This window comes from Dasypus novemcinctus, chromosome 23, assembly GCF_030445035.2.
Source record: "Dasypus novemcinctus isolate mDasNov1 chromosome 23, mDasNov1.1.hap2, whole genome shotgun sequence".
NCBI classification, from domain to species: Eukaryota; Metazoa; Chordata; class Mammalia; order Cingulata; family Dasypodidae; genus Dasypus; species Dasypus novemcinctus.
The window spans coordinates 33,939,394-33,953,911 of record NC_080695.1 but is presented as its reverse complement, the minus strand read 5'-3'; the positions used below and the strand labels follow the sequence as shown (position 1 = coordinate 33,953,911).

Below are 14,518 nucleotides of genomic sequence, written 5' to 3'. Positions count from 1 at the left end.
TCCAGATTCATCACTAGTTGGTGCTTGGTAATAATCCCTTGCTGCCAAGGAGGCTTGTTCCTGGGAGTTGTGTACCACCCAGTGGGGGGAAGGTAGTATGTGTATATGCTGAGTTTGGCTTAGAGAGAGGCCATATTTGAGCAACAAGGAGGCTTTCAGGAGGTAATTTAGGCAATAGATAACACTAGGCTAAGTTTCAGTTCCACAAGAAAAGGTTCATAAGTACAACCATCAATATCAAGGGCCTGTCATAATGGTCTGTCCTCCTTCACTAGGCTCTGCCCATCGACTCAGGGGATTCTTGTTTCTCCATTAGAGAATGTAGTAGGACTTTGCAGGATGGAAATTAAATATTCTTTTGGTTATTGTGTGGAACTCCACCCACTGAGACAATACCCCATATTCATATGTGAATATACTGAACATATTCATATACCATAGAGGGATGCCATAGGTGCACCCCTCCTCACACATCCCCCCATCACCGACACCCTGCACCAGTGATCCTCCCCTGCCACAGTTGTGACCCTTCTGTGATCCAAAACCTCCCCAAAAACAAAGCCAAAAAAATAATAAGAAAATTGGTAATAATTAAAAATGACAAAATACAAAAATAAATTTAAAAAAATAAAATTTTAAAAATGTTTTTCATTGTATCTTTCATCACTGTAAGATGGTATCTTTTGTGTACAGTGACAGTTTCTTCTGTATGTTCTCTCAGGGTCTTTTTTTCCCCCTTTATCTTCAAAGAAGCTTTAGGTTTAGAAAAGTAACATAGAAAATATAGGGAATTCCCATATACCCAAACTCTTCCCACTCTCCCACTTTCCCCATTAATAACATTTTACATGTGTATGGTACATTTGTGACAGTCAATGTACAAATATTGTTACTAAACATGGACAATGTTTAACATTATGGTTTACATTTTGCCCGTAAGCTTTTTTATTTGCCAAAAGAACATTCCCACCATTGTGGTTTTAACTACAGACCTGCAAATCCCATGAGTTCACCTGGTCTTTCCTCCAGCCCCTCCCCCAGTTCCGTGAATAATCCAACCCAAGTCCCCGCATACTCCCCCTCACAATCCTGCACCCTCGAACCCAATCACATCACTGCACCACTGTCACCCCCATCCACTGCCCAAGCACTCCCTTCCACCTTAGCATAGATTTTGCCCATATTGAGCATTGGCTCACCACCCTCTACTCCCTTTCTGTCTCCTGATAGCCTATCTTCCAGACTCTAGCTCTGTGAGTCTGCTCGATTTGCTTAAGTCATATGAGTGAGGTCATGTAATATTTGTCCTTCAGTAACTGGCTTGCTTCATGCAACATAAGGTCTTCAAGATTCATCCATGTTGTTCCATATGTTAATACTGCGCTCCTTTTTACAGCTGAGATTGGCCATTGGTTGTATCTTCTATGGAGACTTCTATTCAAGTCTTTGGCCCTTTTTTTATATATTTTTTTTATTAGGTAAGTTGTAGGTTTACAGAAAAATCATGCAGAAAATACAATGTTCCCATATAGTGTATCTTTATCACAATTGAATGAATGAATATTATTATAAATGTACTACTAACTATGGCCCATAGTTTACATTAGTTTTCACTCTTTGGGTTGTGTAGTCCTATATTTTTAAAGGTTTTATTCTAGTAAAATATTTACAACCTCAAATTTCCCCTCTTAAACCCATTTAAATATATAACTCAGTGCTGTCAATTATGTTCACAATGTTGTGCCACCATCACTACTATCCATTAGCACGACTTTTCCGTCACCCCAAATAGAAATTCTGTACCAATTAAGCATTACTCCCCATTTCCTACCCCCACCTTGACCCCTGGTAACCTGTACTCTAGTTTCTGACTCTGTAAATTTGTTTATTCTTGTTATTTCATATCAGTGAAATCATACAGTATTTGTCCTTTTGATTCTCTCTTATTTCATACAACATGATGTCTTCAGGGTTCAACCATGTTGTTGCATGTATCAGAACCCATTTTTTAAATTAGATTGTTTATCTTTTTGTTGTTGAGTTGTAGGATTTCTTTTTATATATTCTGAAATACTTATATTTTCCAAATATTTTCTCCCATTCTGTAGGTTATCTCCTTACTTTCTTTTGATGCACAAAAGTTTTTTTTAATTTTGATTATATCCCATTAATCTATTTTTCTTTTGTTGCCTATGCTTTTGGTTTAAAGTCTAAGAATCAATTGATTAACTCAAGGTCCTAGAACCATTTCCCTGTATTTTCTTCTAGGAATATTATGATTTTGGTGCTTATATTTAGGTCTTTGATCAATTTCGGGTTAATTTTTGAGTATGATGTGAGATAGGAGTCTGCCTTCATTCTTTTGCATATGAATATTCAGCTTTCCCTGCACCATTTGTTGAGGAGACTGTTCTTGAGCCATTGAGTGGACTTGGCCTTCTTGTCAAAAATCAGTTGGCCAAGATGTGACAGTTTATTTCTGAACTCTCGATTTGATTCCTTTGGTCTAAATGCCCGTCAATACCATGCTATCACTTTATAAGTTTTAAAATTGAGAAGTGTTAGTCCTCCAACATTGTTCTTTTTCCAGAACCTTTAGCTATTTGGGGCCCATTACTTTTCCATATAAATTTAATGATTAACTTTTACATTTCTGCAAAGAAGGCTGTTGGAATTTTGATTGGAATTATATTGAATCTGTAAACTGCTTTAGGTAGAATTGTTATCTCAACCATATTTAGTCTTCCAACCCATGAACACAGAATGGCCTTCCATTTATTTAGTTCTTCTGTGATTTCTCTCAGCAATGTTTTGTAGTTTTCAAAGTACCAGTGCTTTATGACCTTGGCTAAATTTATTCCAAGGTATTTGATTCTTCTAGCTGCTTGTGGGTACTTGCTTTTTAATCACAGCCACTGCTGGAAATCCAGCTTCTTAGAGATAAGATATCATTAAAAGGAACATGGAGCAATCAAACGTTATACCTGTGACTGCCTTGAGCTAGTGGTTTACTGATATCTGATGGGTATGAAACATCTCTGCTTCAAGATTTAAAAGTCACGTTATGTCCTGTGAGTTTGCTATGCTACTCCAGGGAACCCTAGCACACAGTTTGGTAACCTGGAGCTTAGTACTTTAATATTGTCTTTAGTCCTAGCCATAATCACGTGAGGTTGGCGTAGTCCACATTTTATATTTGAAAGAAAAGGAGCCCTCAGGTAGTTATGGAACTTACTCAGAGTCACACAGTTAGGAATTGGCAGAACTGGAATTTGGAATCAGAGCTGTTTGAGCGCAAAACCATACGCTCACCTCTCTCGCTTGTTCCCTGCAAATTCACTCTTAACTTCTCATCTTGGAAACTATATCCTAAATAGAAGACGTTTAAGATTCCCTTATTAGAGAATAATTAGGACTATTTAAGGTTTATTTTTAAAAATATAATATTGGCTTATGCTCTTTGAAATTTTATATGTAATTTTAATTTAGGGACTCTTGACCTCTACACTTTGATATGTTGGACCAGATAATTCTGTCTTTTGCATTGTGGAATGTTTAGCATCTTCCCTGACCAGTAGTACCCCATAGTTATGGCTATCAAAAAGGTCTCTAGATGTTGTTATATACCCCCTGGGGGCAAAATTGCCCTGGTTGAGAACCACTGTTTTAATGCAATATGAATCAAACATAAATATTAGGATTTTTCTTTTCATTCTGGCCATGAGTAAACTGATTATTTGCTTTATTTTTAAAATCATATTATGGTGTTATATTTTGGGAGTTCTCCCTTTTAAATCCTCTTAAAATCGATCCTCTAAAGAAAGAATGATCACAGAAAGAACTACTATTAAGAATACAGAGGTTTTAAATCAGTGTGATATGGCTTTCCAGAATTGGGTGAGTATAGGGTGTTCCTTTAGAAAAGAAAGTTTTTCTCATTTGAGTACCACAAAAAAACACTTTCAATCCCCTCCCATTTTTTCTCTTATGAAATACGAAATTGAAAAAAGAAAGGGATAGTGGATGTTATTTTGGTGGGTAAATTATTTTTACCACTGTCTCTCAAAAACATTCCAAATGTTCTATCCTTCTGTAATTCTCATGGACCCTTGCTAGTGCCAGATTTTATAAAAATGGCATATTTGCCCAGAAGAGTAAAACCCCTTTGAAACTTGCTCTGAGCCTATGTTCTCCCTAAGTACATTCTGATCCCTGTGAAATGAGGGTAAGGCATCCTGCAAGGAGAGGAAATGGACCTGCCATTTCTACGCAGCTTGAGTAGCCCCTGGTTTAAGAGAAGCAACCAAACCATGATGGTGGGGTTTGTTATTAGAATCATCAAATTCTGTATTAAAAGAGACCTTAAGCATCTTGTTCAACACATTTTGCTACATTAACATGCCATGGCGTACTGTCAGGTAATGGGTGGTGGTTCCATCTCAAGTCACTGACCCCTTCAGCTCTGTTGTACCTGGTGCTCAAATTTTAGGAGTAATCGTGACAATATGCAATATTTGCCTTATGTTCTGGCATTGGATTGTAATCTCTGAGTAAGGTAATGTCTCCCCTGAAGTACAAGGTATAAGGGAAATAAATACTTTAGAATATTTTTCTGACTTGTGCCTTGTGGCCCCCTGGGGCAGATTTTGGCTTTCCCTTCTTGCCCTTTAGTACTTTCCTGACCTCTAATAGGCTCTAGGAAATAGTACTTTTAGCTCATGGTACATGGGCAATGTGTTAGGTCCCACTAATTAGTAATGTGAATATCAAGATAATGAGGGGAAACCCATTTCAGTACTATAGTTAAACCTTTTCTGCATGTTTCCCTGTGGGTTTTCAGAACCAAGGAGACCTGAATTCTTAGTAGTGATACAGGATGGATTTTGGAATTTCAGTTCATTTAATGACTTGTTCCTTTGAGGAAGTTGAGCAAATAAAGCTTTGGGACAACAATAAAGCAATTTTCTTCTTTTTATAATATGTATTTTTAACTTCTAATTGAGAAAATTTTCAAGCATATACAAAATATTGTGACTACATCAGTGAACCCCCATGTGCCCATCATCGAGCTTTAACTGTTAACAATACTTGGCCAATCTTATTCCATCCATACCAGTGGTTCTAAAAGTATGGCCCTTAGAATAAAAGTGTCAGCATCATCTTGTAACTTGTTGGAAATGTAAACTCTCCAAGATCTACTGAATCTGAAACTCAGGAAGTGGGGCCCCTTATTCTGTATTTTAACAAGCCCTTCAAGTAATTCAATACCTGCCAAAGCTTGAGAACTACTGGTTTATTTATACCATTCCATACTACATCTGCTGGAATATTTTAAAGCAAGTTTTATCATTTTATTTATAAATACTTTCTTAGTACATTAGCTGAGTTTAAAAAAATAATAATACAGTACAAATTGACATGATACTTAAAGAGCAGCCTGCCAACCTGTACAATTAGCCTTTGATTGCCTAATTCTACTAATAATAACCTACATTAAAGAAATAAATGGCCAAGTGTTTTATGACATATATACAAGGAGCTCATTGCAATGCCTAGGATGGAGAAAACCTGGAAATACCACATGTCCCATAGTGAGGGATTGGCTACATAAGTTATGTTTTATCCATTCAGTGGAATGCTATAAAGTCATTACAGAAAATGATTGTCCTGTTGCTCTTGTTAATTAGGAAACACAGTTCTCTTTTTCTTTGTATAAGTGTATCTGTATATATGAGCAAGAGGGAGGGGAGAAAGAAAAATAGAGAATGTGTGTGTGTGTTATATATGTAAGTTTAAACATATAGGAAAAAGTCTGGAATATTACACAATAGAATACTAATAGCTATTTTTAGAAGATGTGATTTTGATTAATTTCCATCCTTATCTATTTTTTTTTTACATGGAGTATGTAATTTTATAATGGGGAAAATAATAAAGTTATCTTGATTTTGAAAAGGCTATAAAAATTCAAATTACTATCTTTTCCCCTCTTCTTACATTTGCAGATGGACAAATGTTAGATTCAAAGAGATATGCCATTATTGGAGCTGATCTCCGAGACTTATCTGAACTGGAGGAGAAACTAAAGAAATGTAACATGAATACACAGTGAGATTTTTTTTTTTTAACCTCTTATCCATTTGTGACTCCATCAAATATGAGATAAGACTGATTGGGAATGGAAATGCAGGAGGATACCTATATCCCACTTTTCTTTTCTATGATTTTTATCATCTCAATGTTACTCAGAGGAGTTTTCTGAAATTTTTTTCGAGCAGTATTTCTCAAGTCAGGTTTCACATCATAATTGCCCATATTCCAGTGAACCCTGTGGTGGGTGATGGACTGTAGTTAGTAGTATAAATATGAGAGTGTTCTCTAATGAACTATAACAAATATATAATACTGATACATGATGTTAATAATAGGGTGGCTTCTGGGAAAATTATGTCAAATATAAGATATGGACTGTAGCAGTAGTATTTTGAAAACGTTCTTTCATCATTTGTAACAAATGTTCCACAACAACGCAGGGTATTGGTGGCGTGTTGATGTATGGGAATCCTGAATGGTATACATGATTGTTTTGTAAACTCACAGCTTTAATAATAATAATAATAAACAAAAAACACTGATGCCTAATTTCATAAACAAAGTTTGAGAGAAGGTAATTATAGCATAAAAACATATAATTGCAACATATAAAGAAGGATTGGTATTCAGAATAAAGAATAACTACTGTTAAAAAAAAAAATAAGCCCTGTAGAAAACTGGGCAAAAGATAGATAACCAGTCAGCTGAAAGAAGAAATCTGAATATTGTATGAAAAGGGCATTAAACCTCAATAGTAATCAGGTGATGAAATTCTATTTTATCCCACCAAGCTGGGAAGAATGTAAAAGTCTAACAACATCAAGTGTTGGCAAGAATGTGGAGAATAGGGAATGTTCATACACCAATGGTAGGTGTGAACTTGGCACAACTATTTTGAGCTATTATCTGAAGGTATTTAGTCAGATTGTGAATGCATGTACTAAATGATGATTTAGCAGTTCTTCTAGGTGTGCCTCCTCCACTCACCCCTCCTCAAGAAGGTCTTGCATATGTGCATAACCAGGATGTTCATTGCAGCCCTTGTTTTCAGTAGTAGAAAATTGAAAACAACCTAAATATTCCATTTGGAGGAGAATAGATGGATAAAATGTCAAATGAATGACCTTGATAAACATGGAAAAGGCTCAAAAACTTAATGTTGAGTAAAAAATAAAATAAAATCAAGTTGGGGGATAATATGCACAATGTGATACCAGGTATGTAAATTCAAATCTCCCAAAATACTACATTTTCATGATTGCATACATGCTTTCCAAAATTATTTTTAAAATGAATCAAAGGGATTCACAACATATTCAGGGGAGCAGAGAAGGGGAGTAAGATGCCTTGTGCTCCCCGCAAGTCAACCCACATGAAAAAAAGCGCAGCCCACCTAGGAGTGGCTCTGCACGCACACAGAGCTGATGCAGCAAGATGACACAACGAAAAAGAGAAGCAGTTTCCCAGTGCCGCCTAATAATACAAGCAGACGCAGAAGAACACACAGTGAATGGACACAGAGAGCAGACAAGGCGGAGGGTGGGGGGGCGAGCTGGGAGGAAGGGAGAGAAATAAATAAATCTTTACCAAAAAAAAAAAAATGTATTGTTTTAGTATGATCAAAATCAAATTGGAGTTAAGGATTTAGTAGGAGGTAAAGACGTGTGGACCATAGAGGAAGATAATACTTTCAAGAATATTTGGAGTGAGTGACACAAGGTGAAGGTTTGGGGAGAAAGTAGGGTCAAGGGAATATTATTTTAAAGAATAAATCAAAGGCCAAGAGTCAGTGACAAAAGAGTAAAGAAATCAGCGCATAGGAAAATCATTGCTAGAACAAGGTTCTAGCTCATTCCTCTAGCACATGAGGAGCATGGACTGAGGTTAACTAGACTTGGAGGGAAGAGAGGGATGCATTCTTCTGAGTGGAGGAAGAAAGGTAAGGATAAGATGTGAATTTAGATGAGCTTTGGGAAAGATGGAGGGGAGAGATATAGGGAGTTAAGACCTGTTGATCACTGTAACACACCTTTATTAGTGCGGTGATTGCTGTTATCTCTACATTTTGATATTCCAGGTTAAAATCATCTACTGGGTTAATCATTATTAAGATTTTCATAGCCCACATGTTAGGGATGGCTGTCACTCCAGCTTAATTTTCTGTGTCTTTGTCTCACTGAGTGTTGAGAGAGCAAGGTCAATGAACTGTTAAAGAGTATTTATACTTCTCTTTTTCCTTTAGGGATCTCCTAATACGGTTTACGGATTGTTGTGTGTGGTATGATCTTTTTTTAGCAGAGGGAAGTCTTGATATTCAAGGACATCAGCGGTTTTCTTGGAGCATGTATTATTTAGCGAGTGTTAGGACATGAGATCAGTAGTAAATTGGTTTAAGCTGCTGCCCACTAGAAATCGTGGAACCTTCTAAGGATGAAGAGAGCATGAGACCTAGACGCTTATCCTGGGTTCAAATTTAACCTCAACTTAACAGGGACAGGTGTTTTTGTTTTTGTTCTATTACCTCTCTGAGCCATAGTATCTTTATTTATAAACCAGGAATAAAAACTATCTACTTCACAAGATGATTTTGAAGATTAAATGATGTAAAGCTTGTGCAAAATCAGTTGAATAGAAACTGGCACATAATACATGCTCTAAATATAAGTCATATCTAAATCCAACTATAGTCACAGTAAGCAGCTGTTTCAGCAAATGAGAGGAAAGATCAAGGAAATAATCAATTATAAATTGGACTAGCTCTTAAGAGGAAAGTTTGCCACACTGTTGGAAATCTACAATGGATAAAAAATAATTATAATTGATAGAGCAAATATTAGAATTGTGTATTTAATTCTTCCATATGGCTTCATTTGTTTTCTATATTTTCCTTTTTTGGTCTGTCTTTTCTTTGCTTTTCTTTTATATATTTTTAGATATTTTATATATTTTTAATACTACTAATGGCTGCTTTTTAAAAATATGTTTTGACATTTTTAAATTTTCATGCATATTAATGAAAAAGCTACAAGAATGATACAAAAAAATATCATTCCGGTTTCTTCACCTTGTTTCCCCAGAACTTAGTATCTTACATAATAATAGTTATGTATTAGTCAGGGTTCTCTAGGGAAACAGAATCAACAGGAGATATCTGTAAATAGTATGAGATTTTGTATAATTTTCTCACATGACCTTGGGGATGCACAAGTCCAGATTCTGCAGGCAGACTAAACCAGGGCCTTTGATGAAGGTCCACTGAAGGTCCTTGATAAGTCCCAGGAGACACTGACTGTTCAAAGATGAGCTGGAAATTTCTCTCTGAATGTTGAGGCATTTAACTGATTGGATCAAACATTACTCATTGCTGACGGCAGTCTCCTTGGTTGATTAGAGATGTAATCAGCCATCTATGCAATAAACTCACTATTGACTGAAGTCCATAAATGTCCTTGTATTACAGTTAGCCCAGTACTTGCTTGACCAAACAACTGGGCACAATTATCTGGCCTAATTAACACATTAGCCTAACCATCACAGGTTACCGTCTGCTTTAAAAAAAATTTGTTAAAACTTTATTTCTCTAATTATCAACCTATTAGATGAGGTTTTAGAAACTTTTTTCAACTTTACTTATTTTTTCTAACCATTTCTGTTGATACAATCTGGAATGTTAGACTCATATTATTATTGTTAATTGAACAAAATCTTTTGAATGCTTTTCTTTGTGATTTTCAACTCTGTTTGCAACATATATGACAGATCTCTTTCTTCTAGATTCAGTGCCCTCTGTTTCTTTGTACCACGATTCAGTTGAGGCCATATTGAGTTTAAGATGTCTGGGGACCAGTGCTTCAGGGAGCATTTGGATATATATTTTTAAATAACTTTTGAATTGTATAAATTTTCAGTGTAAATAATAATAGTAATGATAAAGCTAGATTTGCAAAATAGGTGGATAGTTGCTGTCAGGGCAAGCAAGCCTTCACTGTGGGCAGCCTTTTCTCTTTCATAATGTAAATGATCATGAATCCAGACATTGAGTCCAGTGGCACAGGTTTGAATTCTGATGCTAATGTACCCTAGACTGTGACCTGGACATGTTACTTTACTCATCCGTACCTTAGTTTTCTCCTTTGAAAAACTGAGAATAATAATAGCACCCAACAGTAAATGTTAGCAGTTGGAGATGCTGATAAATGTTAAGAAATATATATACATATATATGTAAATACAAACACATACACACATCTGAGCAACCTATTCATTTCCATTGTTTCACTTGTCACTGATGGTTTTGATGCTTCCTAGAAGAGTAAAAATAATTCCAAATCCCAAAACTTAGAAATAACCACCCTTATAAATTTTGTCAAAATTCTATATCTGCACGTGTATATATATTCACTTATTTATATGTTCATTTATTTATTAATTTACTGAACAAATAGTTGATAATATACTACATACAGGCATTCAGTATAGAGCCATGAATAAAACAGCTTATATTACTGTGAGAAAAAGAGACATTAAACAGCTAATTCCAATTGACTCTTTAATTACTCTTGGGATTCCTGTTTAGAGGAAGTATAGGGGAATGTATAATAGGTAGCTTCAGTCTGGGAACCACAGCAAAGTTTCATGTCAATACATACAATACTGAAACCTATAAGTTGCCTAGTAGTTCATTGTGTGGGTATCCTGTGTTCTTTTCAACCAATTTCTTGTAGCTGGGCATTTGGTTTCATACGTTTTATTTGTTCTGAGGTCTTCCTCCAATAAAAACACACCCGCTGAATTGTACACTTAAAAAGGCAAATTTTGTGCTATGTATATTTTACTACAATGGAAAAAAAAGAAAGAAAAAAGGAAAACCAAATAAAACACAGACCAGACAATAAAGTCATCCACTTGCTTTGTGGGAGAAGTTGTAACCAGCCAAAGAGCATCAATATTTAAGAACAAAGAGTAAAAGTATCCAGCAAAGGAGTCTGGAAAGGGGGAGCAAGTGAACTAGGAATAAACCAGTAGAGTAGAGTTCTAGAGGCAGAGAAATTGTTCCCTAGGCTTTACCAGTTCTGTCATTGATTCTGTCCTAGACTAGTCAAGATGGAAAAAGGTTAAGAAAATTTATCTTCCTTCCCATACCCCAACTCCAAAATTCCAGGGTAAGGCAAAGAAGAGTCCAAGCAAGGCAAAAAAAGAGAGAGTACCCATGAGCAGCATCCAGGTAGCTTGCATAGTTTGGGGAATTCCTGTGTTCCCTTACAAATTTTAAGACTTTCAGATATTTCCATACTTTGTGACTTCTTCCATTTTATAATTTTTTATTTTGGATTTGATAAATCAAAGTAGAATTTCTTGAAGTCTGTCCATGCTGTTTTCAATTCTTGGAGGTGAGAGCTTATATAATAAGACTTAAGTTCTTTTAAATGAATATCAATATTTCTACATTGTATCAGTCAGCATTTGATGCGTAGAATACCATTCCAGATTCAGTAGATCAAAGCAACTCATAATTTAGTTACTCAGGATTCTTTGGCAAGTTGGCAATTTGGGCAAGGCTTAGCCGGGTGGTTCTCCTCCTGTGCACCGTTAGGCTGATATTGGCCGAGACTCATTCATGTGTCTGCAGACCATGGGCTGGTCAACTGGGGGCTGTCTGATGATTGGCTGGGGGCTCTCTTGACTATTGACTGGGATGCCTGATTCTCATCCATGGCAGTCTCATTCTGTTGCAGCTTGGGCTTATTTACATAATGTTCTCAGGATTACAAATGCAGCAAGAGATCAGGTGCCTATGTGCAGGTGCTTGCATCATCTTTGCTACTGTCCAAGCCAAGTCATATGACTTATCCAGATTCCAGGGGTAGGGAAACAGACTGTACCTCTTGGATGGAAAAATCTACAGTGCCACATTGTCCCAGTGTGGATACAGGGCAGGGGAGAATTTGTAACCACTTTTATAATCTTCCACACACATCTAAGGTTTTTGTAAACCAGACAAATCATTGATCATTGCTCACTTTGTTACAGTATAAAACTTTGGGTCGTGATGATATTACACATATATTACTGCATTGATTGGTGCTTGCTTGGTCCTTCTGGTTTTTCTGAGGTATGAATTACCTTGCCAGTATGGGTTAGTGTATGTACAACTAAAGTGTCTCAGTTGGATGAAAATATATTTATGAGTCTTTTTTCCTTCTCTTAAGATTGCCAACACTCCTGATAGCTGAATGTGTGCTGATTTACATGACTCCAGAGCAGTCTGCAAACCTTCTAAAGTGGGCAGCCAACAGTTTTGAGACCGCCATGTTCATAAACTATGAACAGGTAAAAAGAAGCACAAAAAGTTTGAAATCTGTACAGGAATCCAGTGGTTGCTTTCCCTCTAATTACAACCTCAGCACTTACTTCCGTTCATTCTTTCCCTTCTGCCTTCAGCCATTCACACATCTCCTTTATTAAATGATTCCATTAATTCTAATACTTCTGATTTCTTTAATGCCTGTAAACTTTGAGCCACAGTTTTTGGAACTTCTGCCTTAGTCTTTATAAAAGTTTTTCAAGTTCTTATTCATCATTGTATTTACCATAGAACTTGGTGGAAGGGAATTTGGTTATTATCTAGTGTAGGGGTAGCAAACTCAAATGACTTCAGGAGTAGACAGGTAATGCAAATAGAAGAAGTTGGCTAGGAGTGTAGTGAGGATTGGTGGCAATTATGACAAATTGAGGCACCCATGCCCCATTTGATGGAAGCACTCAGTTCCAGGCCAATTGTTACCATGTTGGGTCTATGACTCTAGAGTTGCCAGAACTCCCAATTTTTCAAGAGGTATTAGAAATGCAGGATTTAAAAAATTTTTCGGTTTTTAAAGATCTGTTCTTTTATCTACAGTGACAGTTACTTCCATATGTTCTGCCAGTGTCTTTTTTTTTTTTTTTTTTTTTCATTTTATCTTCAAAGAAGCTTTCAGTTACAGAAAAGTCACATTGAAAATATAGGGAATTCCCATATACCCAAACCCTTCCCACTCTCCCACTTTTCCCCATTAATAATATTTTACATGTGTATGATACATTTGTTACAGTTGATGTACAAATATTGAAGCATTGCTCCTAACCATAGTCAATGGTTTATATTTTGCCCAAACACTTTTATAGGTTCTGACAAAATTTAAAATGGTCTGTTTCAGTCATTGCAAGATCATGCAGAACAATCCCAATGTCCTGAAAATGCCCTATGTCCTATCTATTCTCTTCTTCCTCCCCCTCCCCTTGGAACCTATGGTAACCACTAAGTTTCTGTTTCTCAAGAGTAAAGTTCATAGTTTCATGCAATAATATTGAGGGCTTGACATTTCGGTCTCTTTTCTTTTATTAGGCATTGCCTGTGTTCTGGAGAGATTTTTGCCCCTCTAATTGAGAACATAGCTGGACTCCCCAGGATGGGAGTTTAATATTTTCTTGTTTATTTTGTGGGCCTCCATCCACTGAGGTGACACACTATGACAGGGTGAACCCATTCCTAATCCATAGAGGCATGCCTCAGGGTGCACCCTATCCTATTTATCATCCCACCCCCAACACCCTGCAGTAGTAATCCTCCCCTGCCATATTTGCCAAAAGAACATTCCCACCATTGTGGTTTTAACTACAGACCTGCAAATCCCATGAGTTCACCTGGTCTTTCCTCCAGCCCCTCCCCCAGTTCCGTGAATAATCCAACCCAAGTCCCCGCATACTCCCCCTCACAATCCTGCACCCTCGAACCCAATCACATCACTGCACCACTGTCACCCCCATCCACTGCCCAAGCACTCCCTTCCACCTTAGCATAGATTTTGCCCATATTGAGCATTGGCTCACCACCCTCTACTCCCTTTCTGTCTCCTGATAGCCTATCTTCCAGACTCTAGCTCTGTGAATCTGCTCGATTTGCTTAAGTCATATGAGTGAGGTCATGTAATATTTGTCCTTCAGTAACTGGCTTGCTTCATGCAACATAAGGTCTTCAAGATTCATCCTTGCTGTCCCGTGTGTTTAAGGTAAAGTTCTCTCATTTCTTAAAAGCACTGAGTTTGCTCTGCTCACTGCCTATTTGCCTCTTCTGACCTACTACAAAAGGGTTACATTTTAAAGCTTTGGAATTTTCCAGCTTGGCCCCAGTAGACCTCAAGTAGACTGGTTAAGTGGTTGGTAGCCCAGCCTCTGAAGATCTACCTAGCTGTGTGACCTGGGCAGGTTAGTAATTTGTCTGTGCTTGCCTGCTCATCCGAAAAATGAGGATGATAATTGACCCTACTTCCTAGGGTTCTTGTGAGAAGTTAATGTAAATATACACAAAAGCACTTAAAGCAGTTCCTGGCTCTTACGTGTTATCTAGTCCTAACGTGGCTTCTGTAAGCTTCAGGTCTTAAACTTT

General features: G+C 36.9%; 1 protein-coding gene across 1 annotated transcript in view; it reads left to right on the top strand.

The window, feature by feature from the left end:
• The window catches only part of LCMT1 (leucine carboxyl methyltransferase 1), a 90,079-nt gene that overhangs the window by 56,451 nt on the left and 19,110 nt on the right, over positions 1 to 14,518 (top strand). The window contains exons 6-7 of the mRNA XM_004475968.4: positions 6,006 to 6,108; positions 12,303 to 12,423. Of these exons, the coding sequence (XP_004476025.1) occupies positions 6,006 to 6,108; positions 12,303 to 12,423 (224 nt within the window). The remainder of the gene's footprint in view (positions 1 to 6,005; positions 6,109 to 12,302; positions 12,424 to 14,518) is intronic.